The 21,443-nt window shown below is 36.5% G+C and overlaps 2 protein-coding genes across 8 annotated transcripts in view; one reads left to right on the top strand and one right to left on the bottom strand.

Annotated features, from left to right (window-relative positions):
• Window positions 1–547: 547 nt before the first annotated feature.
• On the top strand, window positions 548–3,578 carry LOC105670184 (MAPK Phosphatase 4). 3 transcript variants are annotated; one of them, XM_067359129.1, is made up of 2 exons: window positions 548–797; window positions 876–3,578. In XM_067359129.1, exon 2 carries the CDS (start codon window positions 1,667–1,669, stop codon window positions 2,699–2,701), a length of 1,035 nt encoding a protein of 344 aa, XP_067215230.1. In that variant the 5' UTR covers window positions 548–797; window positions 876–1,666; the 3' UTR covers window positions 2,702–3,578. The 3 variants fall into 3 exon arrangements, with proteins under 3 accessions (XP_067215230.1, XP_067215232.1, XP_067215231.1); XM_067359131.1 differs by having other exon boundaries at window positions 548–1,020; window positions 1,657–3,578; XM_067359130.1 differs by having other exon boundaries at window positions 548–1,020; window positions 1,107–3,578.
• The window catches only part of LOC105670185 (paired mesoderm homeobox protein 2), a 58,213-nt gene continuing 40,016 nt past the window's right edge, over window positions 3,247–21,443 (bottom strand). Inside the window, exons 1-4 of one of the 5 annotated variants that reach the window (XM_067359135.1) lie at window positions 12,206–12,224; window positions 8,401–8,706; window positions 6,954–7,129; window positions 3,247–4,741 (exon numbers count right to left, since the gene is read on the bottom strand). In XM_067359135.1, the coding sequence (XP_067215236.1) occupies window positions 4,295–4,741; window positions 6,954–7,129; window positions 8,401–8,527 (750 nt within the window). In that variant the 5' untranslated portion in view covers window positions 8,528–8,706; window positions 12,206–12,224 and the 3' untranslated portion in view covers window positions 3,247–4,294. Of the gene's footprint in view, window positions 4,742–6,953; window positions 7,130–8,400; window positions 8,707–8,952; window positions 9,456–11,861; window positions 12,166–12,205; window positions 12,225–21,443 lie in introns of those variants that run through there. The other 4 variants (XM_012363565.2, XM_012363563.2, XM_012363566.2 and 1 more) reach the window with 4 other exon arrangements.

Below are 21,443 nucleotides of genomic sequence, written 5' to 3'. Positions count from 1 at the left end.
AATGCATAAGGAAATGGACCAATCAATTTCCTTATGCTTATGCGTTATGCTTTATGCAAAAGTCTGTGCTCCGGCCATTACTATTATCATAAGTAGAGTAAGCTGTATCCCTATGGAGAAAGAAATAGCGGAACGGAACAGTAACGGAACAGTAGAGGAAAAGAGATATGATAAATATATCTCTTTTCAACTACTGTTCCGTTACTGTTCCGTTCCACTATTTCTTTCTCCATGGGGATACAGCCTAAGGATAAAATCAGATGATACGAAAAAGAGCTGCGGAACGGAAAGTGCATCATTGAGACAGCCAATCACAGCTATTGCTACCAAGTTATTTGTTCTGCTGAACGGACTTATATTCGCTCTCTTCGTCACACATAGATTGTGTCTAACGAAGAGAGCGAATATAAGTTTGTACTTAAGACGATCTTGAATATAAGAACGGACTATGAATACCGGCCTAGGTATTTGTTATTCGACGAATGTACAACATGCTCAACATTACCAACTTTGTTTAGTAAAAATTCATTGCAACCTGTACTTTCTCGATTCTTGATTGGTAACGCTGCTATCACGTACAATACGTGTTTGTTTATGTTGTGAATAAGAGATGCGATGTAAATTTTTCATTTCTTGTGATTCTTAATTACGAGGATTTACAAGGGGATCAAGTGTTTATAAAAATCTCCAATAGATAAATTAAGTAAAAAGAAGTTAACTCTACACTTTTTAATATTTCTTGGTTTTTCCGGCCACTCTGTATAACTGATGTAATGTGCCGCGGCTCTCTGTGGAATGTAACTGGTTTTGGAATTGTTATTTACATTTGACAATGATAACAATGATATTAAATGACAGTGATATTTCGTGATTAGGCATCATCGATTCTTGCGAAAATATGAGCTTTTCTCCTGGTTTACTCGAGACGAATTCTCTTTGATATTTGTCAAAGAGCAGCACAATATTGCGCGAATGTCGTTGTCGTTTGGAATATTTATATAAAAGTTGCGAGCACATCAAGTGAGTTAAAAATTTTTCTATAAGGCATGTCTCCGTTGTAGATTTGATGGCCATTAATATCATGTCGTATGTTTTTGTCGGCAAAGGATAACCCTTTCTTTGTCCAGGCAAGTTTGTTTTTATACTTTACATATTGATTTTTGTGCCTTGTTTACTGCATTGCACAAATAGCCAATTATATATTCATCCTTATTGTCCTTACACATTTCAGCACTAATTATAGATAAATTTTACAAATACAATTTTGAGTTTTAAATATATGTCTTCAGTGATACAAACTGTGTAAGATCAGTATTTTTTAATGCTATGTTTATAACATTATATTTGATTCTAATTTCAGTTTGTACTTGTATAAAGATTATTTTCTATAAGAACATAACAAGATGATTAAACAGCTATAATTAGTGCTAAATGTATGAAAATACAGATCAATATATTTAAACTCCTATTTTGCTTCTTTTTTAATTGTTATCAATATCATAAATATTATTTATCAATGTGGTATAAATTGATCTGCAATTTATTTTATGTGTTTAATAATGCAAATGAAATAAATAAGCAGATACAATTATCTTAATTATAAGACTGTATATCTAGGTTTAAGGATACTTGCCGTAGCTTTGCTCATGATTACAGGGTGCTGAATATGGCACACGAAAATATAAGTAAGTTAACAAGAGAAGATTTTGATGCTGGTCCGTGCAGTTTTGACGAGATTGAGCCAGACCTGTTTTTGGGCAATCTTACCGCTGCCGCAGATGTTGATTGGTTAAAGGAGGCCAAAATAACTCATATACTCACGATAGATTCCTGCCCATTACCGAGGCAGATCCAGGAACGTCTCCCTAATTTAATCACCAAGTATATTCAGGTGACAGATATGCCACGAGAGGATCTCCTTACGCATTTTGAAGATTCTTACGAGTTTATTGATCGTGCTCTCCAATCCAATGGCAGGGTGCTGATACACTGTTACTTCGGTGTGTCACGATCTGCCACTGTGGTGATCGCGTTTGCCATGAAGAAGCACCAATTGAGCTTTGTAGACGCGTTGCAAGTGGTGAAGTCAAAGCGACGTTTTGTCGCGCCAAATCCCGGCTTTGTAGCACAGTTGCGGCTTTATGAGGACATGGGGTACGGTGTCGACAGCACCAGTGTCCAGTTTAAAATGTATCGGCTGCAGATTGCCGCTGATAAGGTGCGCAAGGCTCGCATTCTTCCTCAGAGCTGCGTCGACTTAATAAAACCTGATCCCGCACTAACGACTGTGCGTCCCGAACCGACGGTTTATCGTTGCAAGAGGTGTCGCCGCATCGTGGCAAGCGCTAGCAATATTCTACCCCACGCACCACGTGAGAAGCAGATTTGGCGACATATCAGCACCAAGAGTACCTCAAAAGATGCTGAAAACTGCGATAAATTGGTTCAAAAGAGGGAGGAGCCGCGGCTTGAACTTTGCGACAAGATTTACTTCGTGGAACCGTTGGCTTGGATGCCCGACATCATGCACAGTGTCGAAGGTAAATTGAATTGTCCTAAATGCAAAACAAAGCTCGGCTCCTACAGCTGGATCTCCGGCAGCCAATGTCCCTGCGGCAGCAAGATCGCACCGGCCTTCTACCTGGTACCCTCCAAGCTCGACTGGAGCAACGTTGTACAAAACGTACAAGTAACAGTATAATATTGAAGCGTAAAATAATATACGCTGGACGCACCAAAGTAAACCTTGGATAAACCGATTTGACGGACGGAAGTCTTGAATTTTATATTGGCTTATGAAGTTTTGCAAGTTTATCGTCCTTCATATCTATCAAGGCTACACAAACCGCTGAAAGACATCATGAAGATAAAGCGTCTAATAAAGCCACCATTTTTTGGGCGCTTTGTAAATGTCTAGCATTTTTTGAATGATTGTCTTGTTAAATTATAACATTATGGTCTAAGATAATTGATGTAGATGTTGATTAATATTCGATCCTTAACAGATATAAGTTTTTGGTATTATGGATTTATATTCTAAAAATGATCAAAGTCCGAATTCAGCAGTGATTAAGGAAATAAATTCAATCATACGCTTTATATCCTGAAAGACTTATATTTAACATTTTATCGTTAATTGCACAAAAAATTTTACGTCATTGTACTTAAAAGATCTTGATATATAATATCTGTTGAGGATTGAGAACAACACATCTTATTATGTGAGTGAGATAAGATACAGACCAATATTTATGCTGGTTGACTATATTCTAATTCTGTGCCAATATTATATTTCGATATGTGTACATATATACATGTATTTGTTACGTACATCTGTATGTTGTACTTTTCTTATTATATATACATATATCGATGACAAAACATACCCGGAAACATTCTCCGATCTCAATGTTTTTATTGCACGACACTAGTTTTATCTATACCGTCTATATATATATATGTATTTGTGTAAGGCAACTTTGTAGAATAACGTTTTCTGTATACGTTTAAAATATTATGATGTTCTAATATATACTTCCCCATAATTTAATGTGCTAATCTATCGACGGGAAAAAGAAGCACTATGACTTATTTACTTGTTACCCTGTATTCAAAACTTAGAATTTAAACCTAATCTATTCAGTTAATGATTATCATTGGTTAAGGCACACGATCAATTTTTACGTTTATATGTCAACAGTAATGATTTGTCAGATATCATTATCATTTTGCACATATATCCCGAAATTTTGTTAACACAGTAGAAGATGATCGTCTTCGATCTTTCGCATGAATTTACAAGCTTATCTTTGGTTTCAGTGACTTGAGCGAAGCGCACAATCGATTTTACGAAATGCATGATATACGATTTGCCCATATCGCATTTTCAGACCGAGAATAAAACAATTTAAATAAGGCTGTTCCGTAAAAAAGAAAATTATTTGTATCATAATTCGAGAAGACCTATTTTTTTTTAGAGTTGGATGAAAGTGTTTTGAGATCTCAAAAGTTCATCACACTGCAATTGTGCAAATAGAGATTAAGAACAGTATCGATTAAAACTTTGGTGCGATTTTTTATATCTTTCACCAAATAATGATAAATGTAAATTTAAAAAAATTGTAAATATTTTCTTAAAAAATAACACGCGAGACTTACACGAGTCTCGAGTTATGACTTATTTACCGTATGTCTTCCGACTTCAATTAGGATGCTTAATTTTGACTTTTTTCAAGAATTAGGGCTTTTGAGGCACATCACTCTCATTCCAAAAGTCTGATTTCCAGGAATAATATCACATACTCGCGTGCATCGCTGGGTACGTCGAGCCGTAGGGATGTGCTCGCAGTCTCAGGGCGTTCAGGCTGTTCATGGTGGTTCCATCGAGGGGCCCGTGATGGATATCGGTCTGATGATGGTGATAAGGTGATAGACCGACATTAGCGAGGCCGCCGTTCGCGGCGAAGCCGTGACAGCTGGCAGTTGCGGCGGTTTGCACCGCCGCGTAATGCTGCGGCGTCGTTCTCCAGTAATCGCCGTAAGAGTACTGGGCCGTTACCTGAGTAGCAGGTGTATTCTGCGCCGATTCCGCGTTGCTCTCCGCATGCTGCGAAGGATGCGGCACCCTGATAGGGCGCAGGGGTAGCGCCGTTTCCATTTCTCTGTTCGTGGAAACGCCGCGGTTCATCGCCGAACTCCGCTCGTTCCGTCGAAATTTCGCCCGCCTGTTTTGGAACCACACCTGCGAAGGAAAGGCTTTGCTATCAGTGCTGTTTCCATCTTTTTTAAGATTGAAATATTTTGGAGTTGATGAAAATAAGAATTGACGAAACAAACTTTCTACGTACAAATAGAATCATTTTTTGTGTATAATAATTAAAAAAAAAAAAAGAAATATTTAGTAATAAAAAGAAGATTGAAGCTAATATGCATTGACAATTTTATACTTTTTATATAAAAAATGTAATAATAAAAATGTTTTTAACGAAAAAAAAATAAAGATTAGAATTCTCTTGATATATTTTCTTTTATAAAAAATTGATATATTTGTGCGACCAATGATTTTTTCTTATTAATTAGCTATAAAACTATTTTTATGCACTAGCATTAATAAATTTAATTCCAAATACATGGCTTCTTCCAGCAGTATTTTCTTCAATGAAAAATCAATGCTTCATCTTATATTTCTTCAAATATCTAGAAGCTGTATGTTTCAGCATTTTTAGAACGATAGTTTATTCATCTGTCGAGTGATTTTTAGTTTCAGTTTTAATCGTAACGCGCACACACAACCGTAACGTAAACGTATATTTACGAACTTGTGCATCGAGTTTCTTTCAACCTCTCAAAGGAGCACTTTCGTCTCTCAAATGAATTCTACGAATTGAAAACTAGAGTACAAAAAATAAATATATCTTTAACGAAAAATCCATGAACGAAAATATTCTTCATCTGACATAATTTTAAAGCTAAACCATAAAGATCAATAAATTCGATTGAAAGAGGACACGCTTCTTTTTTCTAACTTCAAAACCATCTTTTTCGAAGAAAGGTTTCCGAATTCAACGCGTACTTGGCTATCAATGCTCCCGGTCTTACGTTATTCTGAAAACCTACACGCCGCGGTCGTGTCACAGCGCGTTCGGTAAAGCCAAGAGGGGGAGCGGCCGGGAAACGGAAGGACGCGACGCGACGCGCCGGCCGAAGACGGGACAGCGTGACGGCTCCTGGCAGGCGTACCGACGCCGCAGACAGACGGACGGACAGACAGACGCGTGTACGCGGCATGCGTACCGCTGCGACGGCGACGGCGACGCGTCGCGCACACGTGCTCGAAGCCGGAGAGCGCGGCAGATGCTGGAGCGCGCGTCGCCGTCCGGCTAATCATAGCTCTCTCTGCCCTGACAACCTGTCTCCTCCGATTTTCTGCCTAGCTGTCCGCGACCTCCACCTTCCTCGTCCTTCTCCTCCTCCTCCTCCTCCTCTTTTTCCCCTTCATCTTTCTTTTCCTTGTATTATGAACGACGTTGCGTTCGGTGCGAGAACACATGTGCGCGTCGTGATACTTTCTCGGACGGCTAGTCTTCTCAGTTACCGAGTTGGAAGACGGCTTCAAAGAGCGGTCCCCGCTTGTTCTGCGGGTCGGTTCGGCCGCTCGGTTGGTTGGTTACTTGATCGGTGTGTGTGTCTCGGGGCGGTAGTTTATCGTTCCGCCACGTTCCATCATCCTCGTGCAGAGTGGAACGTCATCGAGAATGATAATCTCTCGATGTACCCTCATCTCTGACTCTTTATTTTTATATATTAATTTAGTACTCGTTCTAATTGAATTATATATTGCTCAAAATAATTGCATTCGTGCCATTTGTTTTTAGACATTTAAGGCGAACAAATAAAAAGTAGCGAAATGTTGCATTTGCATATTTATCGACCACGTAAGATTGCACGCAAAGGAAATTTGTCAATGCACTAGATACCTAATTTATTTATAGCTGTCGCAAAAGTTCAACAGATCTACACAAGTTTTAGAAACTTTAGAAACTTGAAAGATAATTGATTCTGCTTGTTTACTTAGAATCTATATTTAACTCAATCTTGATCTAAAGAAGTGATTCCCTGATTATATCGCAATCAACCAACAATAAGTGTTTTTCCATTGTCGCTAAATAAAATTAATCTAAAGACCAGCTCGAGCAATAAATATTTCTTATACGACTCACTTTCTATCATTAGGGGGATTAAATATATAAGAAGTAACAAGCTAGATTGAGTTAATTTAAATACAGATGCTAAGTAAACAAGCAGAATTAATTATCTTTCAAGTTTCTAAAGTTTCTACTTGTAGATCTGGTAAACTTTTGAGACAGCTATAAATAAATTTACCAAACAAAGTTTTTGCTCGCTATATTTGCTCCTGTTTATTCTATTAAAATATCTGATAGATTGCATCATACCTGCACTCTGGCTTCTGATAAAGACACTCTGGTCGCCAGTTCCTCGCGAACGAAGGCGTCCGGATAATGCGTCTTCTCGAACACCCTCTCCAACGCGGCCAACTGTTGCGCAGAAAAAGTCGTCCTGCTTCTCCTGGGTCTTCTGTTTCCAGCGGTGGAAGAGGTCTCGCTGCAATCTGTAAAACGCACTGAAATAATAATAATTCTTGGCATTTTGCTGTTAATCGTGCTTTCGAGATTATTATAAGATTCTTCTTCCAGATATTTTCTTCAAAAAATTACACATTTTTAATTATATGTTATTTAAATATCTATTTTTTTATTTCGCGCAATTTTACTGTGTTATTAAGTTACGCTTTTATGTTATTACATTAGACGTAACTGTATCATTTTCTAAAATTTTCGAGATTACTTAAAAAATTTGTAACTTGTCAGTTACGTTCAGTAGAAAGTCTTAAAACCAAGCTGTTATTTCAACAAGAGTAATCGAAATATCATTTCGCAGAATGATCGTGCATCCATCTAAAGTAACCTTTCGCGCGCGTGTAAAAACGTTACTTTGCGAAAAGAATGCGAAATTATTTCTCGACGATCTACCACACACCGAAATGCGCATTCTCGAAGATGCCGCTCGCGATACCGGCGGTCTCCACCGAAAAAAAAACGAGAAAAAAAGGAGAAAAAGGAATACGCGGGCCTGCTACAGCCGCAGTCATTCTTTGAATGACTCCACTATGCTTGGGCATTCATCAAAGCGGTATAATGCAAGCAGCATGACTGGAAATGCACGATTTCGATGAAATCAAGTACGTCATGAGCCGTGGATTCAACGTGTAGAAACGTGATGATATCATTTATAGCTCTAGCAATGGATTTTCCATATGGATTATGATAAAACTTCATTAAAATTGTAATATTACATTGTAAAAAATTTTTTATAAGTTATAATAAGATATAGGAAAGTGAAAAAAAAAATTATATTGCAATAGAAGAGCTCAAAAAACAATCATTACAAAATATACAAGAGTAACTAAAGAATCTGTAATTAGAAAAATGGTATATATTATATATACATTTCATTAGATTTCATTGTAATTGTAATTTTATAATAGTTTAGCTATAATTTAAAGGAAGGCTTGGCTTGTAAGATACTTTTAGCACTTAAAATTTAGCGTCGGTTTTCTCTCAACAGTAATTCTGTTAAACAGCTTTTATTTTCGATCTAATTAACGATAGAGTATGAAAGGTTTCCGGCTTATTACTTGGAATTCTTGGAATTTTAAATTAATTTCAAGAATCCTTGATTAGGAAATTTAGCAGGCTTCTTTGTAAACATAAAAAAGATGTATAATTAGATAATATGATTGGTTAGATAAGATAAAAGCGTAAGATAATTAAATAATGCGCACACATGTATTTTTATAACGATACAAAAATATTTTCTCACCCAAGGAGTGCGTTGGCGTGGACAACAGGCGTGAGACCGTGAAGTCCTGAGGCGTGTGCGAATTCGCGAGTTGCGACACTATCACGCCGTTGTTCGCACCTTGTTCCGCGTCCGTCGCGCCTAACATTTTTCTTCGCGCTCTTGGCGCACTCTTCCTCACGTCAGCATGACAATCAATACGATTTCATTGCCAAGTTCTTCGCTTTTTGTGGGATCTTTAATTTTTTAACATCCCTCACCGCGCATCCGTATTTAGCGTAGCCGTTTTCGCAACGCGAGCATCCTTTTACGAGATAAAAATCTCACCTGCAATAATGAAGGATAATTCTCGATATATATATAAATAATCGTATTTGCACATTTAAATTCTCTTATTAGTAATAAAATTGTATTTTTTTTACTGCTCATTGATTATCATATTATTATTAGAAATGTCAAATATTGCACTTGTGGTTAAAGAAATACGATGTAGTTCAAGAAATGAAACTGCGACCAGAGTTGCGATTTAATTTCACGCGACATGATTATTCAGTCGGGGTCTCAAAATATCACCTAGAAACTTAATATTAGCTCGGAATTGTAGTAGAAACTCAAAATATGAGAAGGAAGCTAGACGAGCCAATCTACGAATGTTAGCGAAGACTGCGTGCGAGACAAATCTGAGATGTGTGTCACGACGAATGCTTGTGTATCGCTTTTCGTAAATTTTGGACCATATTCAAAATACTAGACTTACAATGTAAATATTGTAAGAAGTGAATGTTTGTGTACTGATGCTTTGAGCGCAAAGTCAAACGAATTTTCAACGTATAATAATAAAGTCAATAGAGACTAATAGCATTGCGAGGGGTCACATTAAACGAGGGGTCCAAAAAGATGTAATTTCTGTCTCCATATGGCCACGCTAATGTCCAACTACTCGTTTATTACACGGTTGAAAAAAAAGAAGGAGAGAGGAAACGTTATAATTGTATCGATTAGTTCCTGGTAGCGAATCTATTATTTACTGACGCATACTTTTTTCCACGGAAAAAAGGGTTTGTATTAGTGTCTCTATTATATGTCTACCGTAACATAAAATAACATCATTAACGTTATAATTAATATTATTAATAATAATATATAAAAAAATTGTAATTTATTAGAATTCCTAGTAATATAAATTTAATGTCATATTTTATCTTTTCCAAGAATTATAAAACAGTTATATTGCATTGTCATTGGAAAAGATTAAACTTATTTGCAATAATTGATATTATAAATTATATTTGTATTTTATTCTCAAATTGGCTTTATTAAGTCCGCATTCTTGTCACATATTTAACATTGAATCTGATTTCCAGTTAACGCCGCAATCTTCGTATCGGACGATTAAAATTCAGAATTGGGTATCTGCATTTAATACTTAAGTACCGCGGCGCTGAATAAAGATGCGACATATAAGAATCTAGGTTTATTCATGCTTCGAACAAGGCAGAAATTAATTGATACAATTAAAAATAATTAACAAAATTACTTTTTTCAATTAATTTTTAAAGAAAAATTAAAAAGAAGTTAGTGTAAATTAATTTTTTTTATATAAGATTAATTTTATAGTTTTTAAAAGAAAATTTTAAGCCTTAACATCGATTAGGTTACCGTTACATTGAATTTTTGAGTGAAACACGAATAAAACGTTTCATCGATTTCCGAGACGCGATCGTTAAGGGACAATTATTTACGGCAACGCGAGAGATACGAATGTATCCGGCACGTTTATGCGTAATTTGTCGCGGGAAATGTTAATTAAAGCATTTCCGAGCTCGAGCGTGACGGTGCAATTAGGGCCACGTGCCAGCAGTTGCAAAGTATTCACAGTCTGTTCGAAACTCGTTCATACTTCAAGTATGCTAATAGTTTAACCGTATAAATGAGATAATTTTCTTTTAGTTTATCTGTCTTGCAAAATTTGACAAGATCTAGTATATAAACGCGAATGCCGTTGACAAAGTAGAATAATTCAATGTTGTTCTCAATGAAATACGATAAAGTTGCCATGAATTCTTGGCACTTAACTACTTAACCGCATTCACAATAAAAAATACGGAAAATAAAAAATTGCATATAAATAATACTAATTAATACACTTTCATATCTTTGATTTCACATATGAAAGAAAGCGTAAAAGGACTTTTTCAAAAAGTTTGATTCCTTAAATATTTCTTCACTCTTTGACTTTCCTTTTATGGCATATAATATTTATGAAGAAATATAATAGAGAAATATATATCAAATATAATAAAGAAATATAATAATGTATATAAAGATTAAAATTTCAATTACACTTACAGCGACAATTTTGCGAGAAAATATATTAATATATCATCGGCCAATTTACAATTCGTGCTGCACTCACTTCGAATAAAATTTGTGTAATAATTTTTCCATTTTTAAAACATATGCTAATTTTAATATTTACGAGTGCAATCAACAGAAGCGTGCCAAAATCCGCACACGTTCCGAGTCGATTACGATTTGTCGCGTGGTTCCGGTCGCCATCGGGCTCGCATCCGGAACCTCGATTATTTTTATTGCCTGAATAATAATTAGAACAGCGTGTTTTTTGACTAGAAAAAAAATGGCTAGCGTAGATTTTCATCCTCGTCAAAATACTTTCCGAAATTAATACATTTTTACGCGGCCTTTTATCTTTTTAGCGGTCTATTGTTAGTTGTATGATTAAATGTAACAGTTAAATAATTATAATAAAGATATAATGCATATAAATAAATTAATTTTTGTTTAGCGATAGATTTAATAGGCTTTTAAAATTTTATACACATTTGTATTTTATGTTAGGCCACTAAATGACTTAGCTAAGGCGTTTCGTATCGAATGTCGATCAAGCTTATTATCTCTTAAATTACGACATCCGCCAATTAGTGTTTCATCGCGATGACAATCACGAGTGGATCACCTTAGCTTTAATCAAGAAAATATTATTCTAAAATATTCTTTCTTCTTATTGAAGCTGCATTGAGTTCAGTGAAATATCTTTCAATAAAAAATATTAGAAAATAATTATGTAACTTTTTGACTAATTATACTGTAGTGCTATGCAGTTCTATGTAATATTCTATGTAGTCCATTAATACTTCGCATTTAGTGCAAATATTAAGAAGAAATTCATGATTTAAACATTTAAGGCTCGATCTTAATCTTATCAATCCGCGAGAACACATTGTCATACATGTGTCAACACACGTGATCTCTAAATAGTAAATTTTGTGACATATCTGAATTTTCAGGCGCTTTATAAAGCAATAACATTTCAGCTGCAACTCTTAAAAAACCTTTAGTATATTTATTTAAATATCACGTATAAAATTACTTCAACAGCTTTTATTTTCTCAATTCCATTCCCTATCGAATTTGTTAACATCTTATTGTTTCTTACGGATAATTTTGGTTATCTAACGTACCTAAAACCCCTCGAAACCACTACCCTACTTCCGCTCGCACTCTCGTAACTTTTGTCGAATCAACTCTTATCTCAAGAGACAGAGTTGGCAGAGGTTCGAAGAGAACTTGCGGAGTTAAAGTTACCGATTCTATTCACAAATCGATGCACGTCCGTTACACACCTCAGGCCGCATTAAGCACAGATATGGCGTAACTTCGTAGCTCACAATTTCCAGTTTGAAGTTGCAATGACGTTACGACCGCCAGATCGAGACATCTGATCGCGAGAGCACGCTCGAAAACGAAAGCATGATTTTGCTTGGGGCGGCGGGATGCCAACTGACTTGGCCGAGTTAAGACGTACTTAAAGGTCCTCATCGGCTCTCTACCTCTGTCTTTCTTCCTCTCTCGTCTGCTCCCGTCTTTTCCTCAATCTTCCGTCGACGCTGCTCGCTGCACGAGCGGAGGGAAATAGAGCGTTTTAAGAGTAGGTGGAGATTTCCGTTGCAAGCTCCACCTTCATTAGAAGCCCATTGGTTTCTAAACGACTACGCGGATCAGGAGTTTCAGAGACGGAAGGACGTATGTGCACGCGCTTTTATTAAGATGCGCCACGATGCAGTGCACTGAGAGAGCACGGTGAGGCAATCGATTTATTTCTGTCCGAGTCGCGCTAATGCAATGTGTTTTATGCAAGTTTGTATGATGATTAAATAGAGAGTGTGCAAAATTGTTCTTTCAGATAAAAATGATAAATAGCGATGATAACCGTCATTGTTGTGTGACAAATCGCATGCAGCATCGAAGGGCTGCGTTAAGATCGAATGATGTTTCATTAAGAATAATAATTATTAAGAAATAATAAGAGTTTAATTAATCAATTCTATAAAAACCTTTTTAAGTAGATTATTTTTTTTTGTAATAACTGCTTCGACTACTAAGGTCCTCAGCGCTAGTTAGATTATTGGAAATTAGTCTGAGATATCTTAATGAGTTATCTTTATTATTGCCCAGCGGAAGTTTAACGAATCCAGCGGAAGTCTAACAAAATGAAATAATGAAAATAAAAAATATAAATAAATCATTTATCGCGTGACATATCTTGTCATCGTTAACGCGTTAACGAAAAATTACGCGCTAGCCATGACGTATGGCGCCGGCGCTCTCGTAGTGGTTTCCACTTACAAGCAGTAATTTTTATAAACCAGAACACAAGTTCTCCTTTTTCATCTTCTTCCTTTTTTTTCATCCTTCTTCTCGCATTGGCGGCTGGTATCTCATTACACAGGGGTGTCGTATATCCTTCACAAAGTTCGATATATAGAGTTGGGTCATTCAGAACAATCCAGAAAAAAATAAATGCCATGTAGAGGATATTGCTATCCATTTTTCCTCATTAAACGGTGAATTTTATCCTCAATTTAACGATACAATTACAAAATTAATATTTTAATGGGAAAATTTGTTTTGATAAATATTTTATGTTATTTATTATTGTAAAGATATCGAGAGAGATAATAATGTTACTGTTTCTCATGTTGCTTTTTGTTAATGTTGTTTAAAGTAGCAAAACAACGTTTCAAAATATTAAGAGCTTTTCTGGAAATTTTTCGTTACTTTCCATTTATAACTATATTTGATATTCAGCTTGTTTCAAGTTTTATCATAATGTATTTTTAAGCGTTTCTTTTCTGTTCGAGATATTTTTAATTCAAGCATTGAAAAGAATGTCAGGTCATAGACGGGCACAGAAATCCTAGTTTTTTTTCTATACTAAGACCATATTAAAAAAAAAACTGGGTTCTTTTTTATCGCTCTGTTTATTTAACGGGTCAATAAAGCAGAAGCTCATAATTCTTCTATGAAAAAATCCAAATAGGGAGACGCGATTAATGTTGAGACCGCGGTAGCTTATGTAAATATTAAGGCATGATAAAATATGTCATGTGAGCAAAAAACGTGGAGTTATCCGTAAGCTAGGTAAAGATTGCTCTTGATCCCCAATAATCCGTCGTTGCACCCCAAACGCTATTTACCCTATCAACTGATCTGGTTTGCAATATCAGATCGAATATCAAATAGTGTCAGCCCTAAGAATCTATATTTCTTCTTCTAAACACTTTTTCATTAATACATCGACCGAGAGCTTGCGCCAGCGAGAAGGAAGTTTTATAGCACAATAAAAATATTTTTAGGCTCTCTTAGTGTACAGCCTTTCGAAATCTTTTTCCGGGGCAAAATATTTTTAAATGGTAAAGAGATTAACGAAAATAAATAGCAATATACAAGTGTGTGTATATATATTTTTATAATTTTTCATTAATTTATTTATATCTCGTCATTGTACGTAAATTTTTTTCAAGAATATAATATTTAAAAATTGAAAAAATAAGAAAATCTGGTGTAATAAATTAGAAAAAAGAATTTATTAATTTCACTGACGTTATAGCTGGAAAAGAATTTGAGAAATAATCAGACACACTTCTATGTTACGTGAGATTAAAGTCTTTATTTGTAAAATTAGAGTGCGCGAACCCGATTCCCGTTGGTGTAAGTATATCGTCCACAACGAGTTATTCGTTTTGCTGCCTCTTTACTCGTAATGTCTTCTTAACGATGCCAAGATGTAGGAAAAGTAAGATAAAAAGAGAAAATAGTAATTCTACGGTGCAAAATAGTCAAAAGTGCATTAAAAGTCGAACGATAAAGTAGCAACAGCTAATCGTGATAAAAAATTACACACTTTTTTTTTAACGTTAATGCACAAATAAAAAAGAGCAATGATAATTTTAATCTATCAATGGTTTTATCGAATGGCGTTATAGAATTTTTAATATTAAAATAAATTTAAAAATTAAAAGAAATTAGATTTGAAGAACATAAGCAAGCAATTAGATTTTACTTTTTAAATAACTATTAAGAAATTTTGTTTTAAGAAAATAAATGACTATATAATTAAAGAAATAACACAGTATTAGAGTGTAGATGTACGCAATCATTCAACTTTGTATCGAAACATACATTTGCGTATTTCGGATGATGCAAATAACACGCGTGGGTACACATGCAACAATTATATCCCCGCTATTTTATTTATACGAAGCTTTTACGAGTGCAGTCACTCTCGCTGTCCCAGCCCAATAAAACGTCTACCAGCCACTTTCGGGAGCCGCTTAAAGCCGAATTATTTCAGCAATAATAAACTCCGAGGAACCGCGCGTCGTCGTACGAGCCGATTCAGTGCAATTAATGAACACTTAACGCCATCATTGCTCAGAACAATCGCGCCATTCCCTTCCAACGTGTCGGATTTAGATACAATTTTACACCAAAGGGGCCATATTATACTGAGTCGTGTTCGCCTATTTCTCGCGGACAACGCAAATCATCTTGTTGTAGTCCGAAGATAACGTTTTACAAATAGAAGATGTATCAAAGTCGGATGATTTCCTACGAACAGATGTTTCGACGAAATTGGAGTTGCAGTTTCGTGATTATTTTTTTATATATATTATATATCTTATATTTTTGTATAAACATATTTTAATTATGTTGCAGCAATTGATTTAAACTATATTTCTTCCAAATTTCTATATATCTATTATATATATTTTCTTTACTTTTTCATAGAAGAAATGTGTATCTTGCAATCAGTTTTCAATAGCATTGTTTGTCTCCATTGAAGTCGCCGGACTCGATGTACGAAATCTCTCAAGATTTCCAGTCTTTCAAGCGGAATCTCTTCGTTTCGACATGCAGAGTCTTATTTTCTTCTTTTCCGAAAAAGAGAGATAAGCCCGCGAGCTCTCCTCGCTGTTTCAACTGTGGCGAGACGGACGCGCGCGTCGCGACGCCGTGACACGTACACGTCGCGCGTCGTCCGTGGAGAATTATTAGGCGAGCCTGTAGAGCGTTTTCTTGCGGCCCGTGTCTCCGCGTCGTTCTCGCGCGATGACGCCCGTCGTCGTCGTCGTCCGGCACTTTTGTTCTCCTACAGTTCGCTTTTCTTGTTGCCTTTTCTCTCTCGAGAGAGCTATGCGATCGCGAAGGAACTCGAAATCCCCCAGAAATATCGCCGACTGAAATCTCGACACTCAGTCACATGAGTCAGGACATGCGAGGATATAAAGAGGATACGGGAATATAAATCTGTCTCAAAAACGAATTAGTCCCGAAAAAGTTCGCGAAAAATACATGGATTAAGCGGAAATTGATAGAAATCCATTTTAAATTGATAGAAATTCAAATTAAAAATTCACGTATTTTAAATAAAACTTTATTTAAAATTTGGCTAGAACTATTTCACTTCCGCTACCAGACTCATAGTTTAAAAGTGATCAGTATTGCATTAAATATAAATATAATTATTCGAAATTAATGTTGTATAAAATGCCATGTAAAAAAATATAAGAAAACAGAAAAATAAAGCGCGAGTTATACTTATTGAATTTTATGCGCTAATTTTTAAGCAGCAATATATTATTTCTCCTTCAAATAGGTGATATTTTTGAAAATGTTTTATAAATAAGAATGGAAAATACCCATCAATTATCCCCTAATGAGATCAATTCTTTAGATATTTTGTTATAAGCTTCCACTTTTTCAATCAAACACATTCTTTTTCCACGCTATAATGTTACATCTATGGTCTATCAATTGTTAAAAAAAAGACCCTTTGACAGTTTCTTTATATGAAGGGACACGTTTTTCTTCGTCATACATGTGCGAATAGCGTTTTCTCGTGAGAAACTTGGGTTTGATCTGCAAGAGGCGGTTTGATTATTTTTTGTTTTTTCAATCAGCGCGCGTGATTTCAAGAGAGACTGGACGCGAGGTGGCAAAGTTCCTGAAAGGTTGCGGGGTCACAACGTCGTAAGGCCTGGTGAGTGTCTAACGTTCTGTAACGCGAGGAGGGGTCGCGTAAAACCGCATCTGCGGTTTTCGGCCACCATGACGTGATGATTGCGGGCCTATAGAATCGTTTCCATATGTGCGAGAGCACGGCGAGCACGTGGAAACGCCGTTTAAGCTCTTTTCCATAACATTTCCATATCCTTTACATCGCCTTCGTCGGCGACTTTCGATTACCACCTTGCGTCACTCGCCGACGCGTAAAGTCTGTCACATTGTACCGCTGTTATGCAAGGCGTCTGCTGGCGAGTACATCGAGTGCATATTGCGTTTTAGTTTATGCCAGGTCAGCTTTTTGCATGCCGAGCGACGCGAATCGAATACTAATTACTATCGCAATTTTTCATAAAACTTCTGAACTTTCTTTAATTTGCAAAAGTTTAAATAAATTTCTTTACAAGCTTGGAATTTTTTTGTAAATTAATTATGCAACAAGTCAACGATACTTCTGTGCTGACAATACGTACGATAAAACACGGTGGCGATGTTGGGAAACGTTACGAATCGATGCAGCCTACAAACTGACTTATTGTCGCGCTGTCATTTTACGAATTTGCCTTCCTCTGCGATCTCGCGAGGGGAATCTCGACGCGCAATGCACCGTGACGCCTTAAATTTCGACGAAGAACGACGAATTCACGGCGTGAAAAGTCAAAGTGACCATCATGCGGCCACCGTGAAGCCATTGCGTTAAGAGCGATCAAAAGGACGAGGGGCCTGAGAGCGCCGACGATGATTTCGGCAAGTCGCCAACGGTCGATTCGTTGTTGCAGTTGCACTCGTATTGCAGTGAATAGATACAATAATTTCAAAGAGTTGTGAGAATTTATTTCGCAATTTTTAATTCAAATTAGGAGATAAAATTTTTATATATACATATTTTTTCTATTCCTAATTGAATATAAAAAATGTAAAGCAAAATCTTTTCAGAATAATAAATTGTAAAATTTTATGACTTATATTTTATTTGTCTATCAAAAAATTCCTAAATCACTTATAACTTATTTAAATATAAAAATTTTAGATTTCCTTTTTCAAGAATGGGCACTAGAATTATTAAATATTTGAAAGAACTAGAATGGTTCAACGATCGTGAGTAGTAAATAACGAACGAAACTGCTTTCATATTGCGAAGTCTGAGTAGATAAAGCGATTCGGGTCGCTCTAAATCTGAGGACGGGGAAGGGTAAGTATTCTGCAAGGATATGTAGACATTCATGGTTCGTGGACGAGCACCGGTTCCCCGAGGAAGCGGAAAGTCGATCGTAAATGCGGTCATTCGCCGCCGTGACGCCATCGAATTAGAGCGCCCAAAGGATCTAAAACCTCCGGTATAGGTCTCATCGCGATCGTTCGTTCTTGTTCAAGATCGAGAATATATATAATGCCTGGACAGAACATAAATTCTAAAAAACAGAACGGTCGTTTTTCCATTACCCTTTCAGAAAACCACCATACAGTAAAAATTTAAACTGATAATTGTCTAATGTTCTTCTAATAAAACTTACAATTAATTTTATTGAAAACAAAAATTTATATAGTAAAGCTGAATATTTTTTCAATTTAAAAATTGTAATATAAGTAATATAACTACAAAAATTGTAATATAACTACAAAAGATATAAGAGATTGCTTCTTGTCGCTTGCTTTTGTAGAATTTTTATAGAATTGGAAGAATCAATAAATATAATGGATTAATAAATAAAGTAACAAGACATCTTAAATTGACATAATAGAATGTAGAGTTAAAAAATCCTCTTAAAATGAATGACTCGAGATAAATAGAAGCTTGTGAGAGCCATAACGAAATCGGGGATGAGATCAAAACAACTACTGTTTTAGCTTCCTTTGGGAGCAAAACCGAGGAAAACTGAAAAATCTCTTCAGCGAAGTGTAAGGAACAGCGTTCTATCTTTCAGTCCATCCCTCGTTCGACCAATTATAAGGCTCATACATCATTCCCGCCAATTAGTGGCGAAGAAAGCGCCACTACTACTGTTTCGGTTTCCTTCTTTTCAGCATTTCGTTTCTTTCACACACGAGATGACAGAGCGAGGATAATTTTACGCACGCCTTCTTCACCCACTAAAGATCCTGTCGTCGCGTTTGTTTTATTATATCGGCAAGTTCATCGATTATCCATCTATATTATCTATTTTATTAAAGAACGTTTAAGAAAGATGATAAATAAGTAGTCTCAGTTTTGAATAAAATACATAACAAAAATCGAAGAATAATTATCAATATAAATAAGTGCCTGTATTAAGAATTATATGTACATTATATATCGCGTTAACCAATTTGTCTAAAAAAATTATACTCTCTAGGTGTCAAGATATTATCAGATATTATCAAAAGCAAAGTATTCTATCGAAGCATCGCGGAAAAATTACAACACGTGTTGTAATTTCGTGGCCGGCGTGTATTCAGATGAATGTATGCGGGGGTACGCAAGCACCCCCTTCTCGGTTTAACAGAGCATGAACTCCGTTATACCCGCCACCGCCACCGGCCGGCCCCTCCCCCTCCTCCCCCTGGTCACAGGGGGGCGGCAACGGTGGCCCACACGGTCAGCGATTAAAAGTAAATTATGCATTCATGGTATTTCGCATGGTGTTACGTGGCCCCCCCATTGTAATATAAGTCAAGGGTTGACCACCTCAGCACAAAGGGAGGGGGCGTGCATACGCGTGCATAATGCGAGCGGGTAAACGCGGCGGCATTCGGCGACGGTGCCACCCCGAATCACCCGAAGAGAGAAGGGCACTCGCTACGGCAATATCGAGGAGCTAATTACGGGCCACCTTATCGTTCACGTTTATCCCGCCGACGTCATTTTTAACGTGCGCCGATGGAATATTAACGGCACGAGACGACATACGCGACCGACATGCGGCACCTTGACGAGTGTGCGGTAACAAGAATAATGATCGGTGCGTAATACGGTATTAAGTATACCAGAAAAATCTGCCCTTTCCGCTGTTTTTCTTATTAAGAATCAAGCTATAATGTTATATTCATTTTTTAAATATATTTTGATAAGCATTGAATTATCACATCGCTCGTAGAAAATGATATTTTATTATTAGTAAGAAAAAGTCTACAATTCTGCGAAAGTTTGCAAGTACTATCATTCATAAGAATATTTATAATTTATAGAAATATCTGATACAAAAATATGACAGTTCGCAGGTTGTCATTTCTTTCGACATTCTCTTCAAGAAGAAACCGATTTCAAATTATCTTTATAAATCAAAAGATAACTAATCTATAAAGTAACATTAGACATGACACATAGGATAGCAATAGTATTGCTTATTTGGGATCGATTTTTTAAATCATTCTGAAAGCGCTTTCATAAAGTAGGACGTACAGTTCAGCAGAACCAGAACTGACAGTTGCCAGTCTTTATTAAGTCTTGCCATATGGTGGTTTAAAGAAATGTTGCGCATTCATTGCCTTTAACGTGTCATGAGTGTCGATCAATTGCGAGTAGTTTTGTGGAACGATACATCACGAGATTCGGCAATCAGCCCGTCACAATAGAGCCGCATATTCTCCATCATCTGACGTAGCAAATAACCGTTCGGTGTGTATTTTTTCTCATTCGCTAAAAACTAGAACATAGTTTTTTCACGTTGCATTTTAGCGACATAAACCGACTTCTGCACGAAAACCATTTTCGTCTAACAGGAAAGCCTCGGGTTACGCGGCAATATTTTTATTATACATCGCAACGTGCAGTACATGTATACATATGTCATGCAATACTGCTCTTTTTCTCTCCCTTTCTTTCCTCCGCTCTCGATAAAATGCCAGAGGAATATTATCTATTAAAATATTATCGATGGAAATCTCTTGATAATCTTCGCAGAGATGTAATGATTCATTAAAGATACTATAAATATGCAACTGAAATACAAAAACTCTCACAAGTACTGCTATTGAAAATTATGTAAACTATTATACTTTCTAAATATTTTTAGATATGAGAATTAGTTGATTAAGAATATAAAAATAAATTTGAGCAGCATTTTATGCAATATTAAAAGAAAATTATTACTTTATAAAGGCAAATTGTCTCCAAGCGTTTTGTAAGATTAAACAGGAGCTTAAATTGTATTTTTTAAAAGAGCGTTTTCGCTCGCATGCTTCTTCTTCAACTATCGCATCAATTATCCCTACGAGTCGGCTTTGTTCCCCGAGGACGATGATGCCCGAGTCCAGGTGCTTTCACTCACTCGAGCAAAAGAGGCGCAGAAGGCCGAAAAAGGGGAAAGAAAGGAAGGCAGGCAGGAAGAAAGGATAAACAGAGGGCAGGATCGCGATAATGCAGATTCGCACAGCGGGATAATAATGTGGGGCTAGGATAATGCGATACATTGACGATGAATACTCGCCGATGTATCGTATTATGATACGTGATGAATACAGGATGACAATGCGGGACTTGATTCGAGAATGCGTGCTCGTTATCGTGTCCCAATATTGCGGACCGCCCGTGGCGAAACTGGACCGTTCTGCGACCTGCTCCTTTTCACACACTTCCTTCTGGCATCCGGTCGTTCCTTCCGCTGCTTAAGGTCACTCTCCTGGCTATCGGCGCGAGGGAATGACGCGGGAGAACGACGGGAGGGTGGTATTTATCAGCGTCTCCTCCAATTTTCTCTCCGACCCGAAATGAGAAGTTC

Source organism: Linepithema humile, chromosome 7, assembly GCF_040581485.1.
Source record: "Linepithema humile isolate Giens D197 chromosome 7, Lhum_UNIL_v1.0, whole genome shotgun sequence".
NCBI classification, from domain to species: Eukaryota; Metazoa; Arthropoda; class Insecta; order Hymenoptera; family Formicidae; genus Linepithema; species Linepithema humile.
The sequence above is the reverse complement of the archived record's forward strand: the minus strand, read 5'-3'. Positions and strand labels throughout refer to the sequence as shown.

Bases quoted from the DNA above. Each gene is read 5' to 3' on its own strand.
- LOC105670184 (XM_067359129.1), top strand. From the start codon at position 1,667: ATGGCACACGAAAATATAAGTAAGTTAACAAGAGAAGATTTTGATGCT.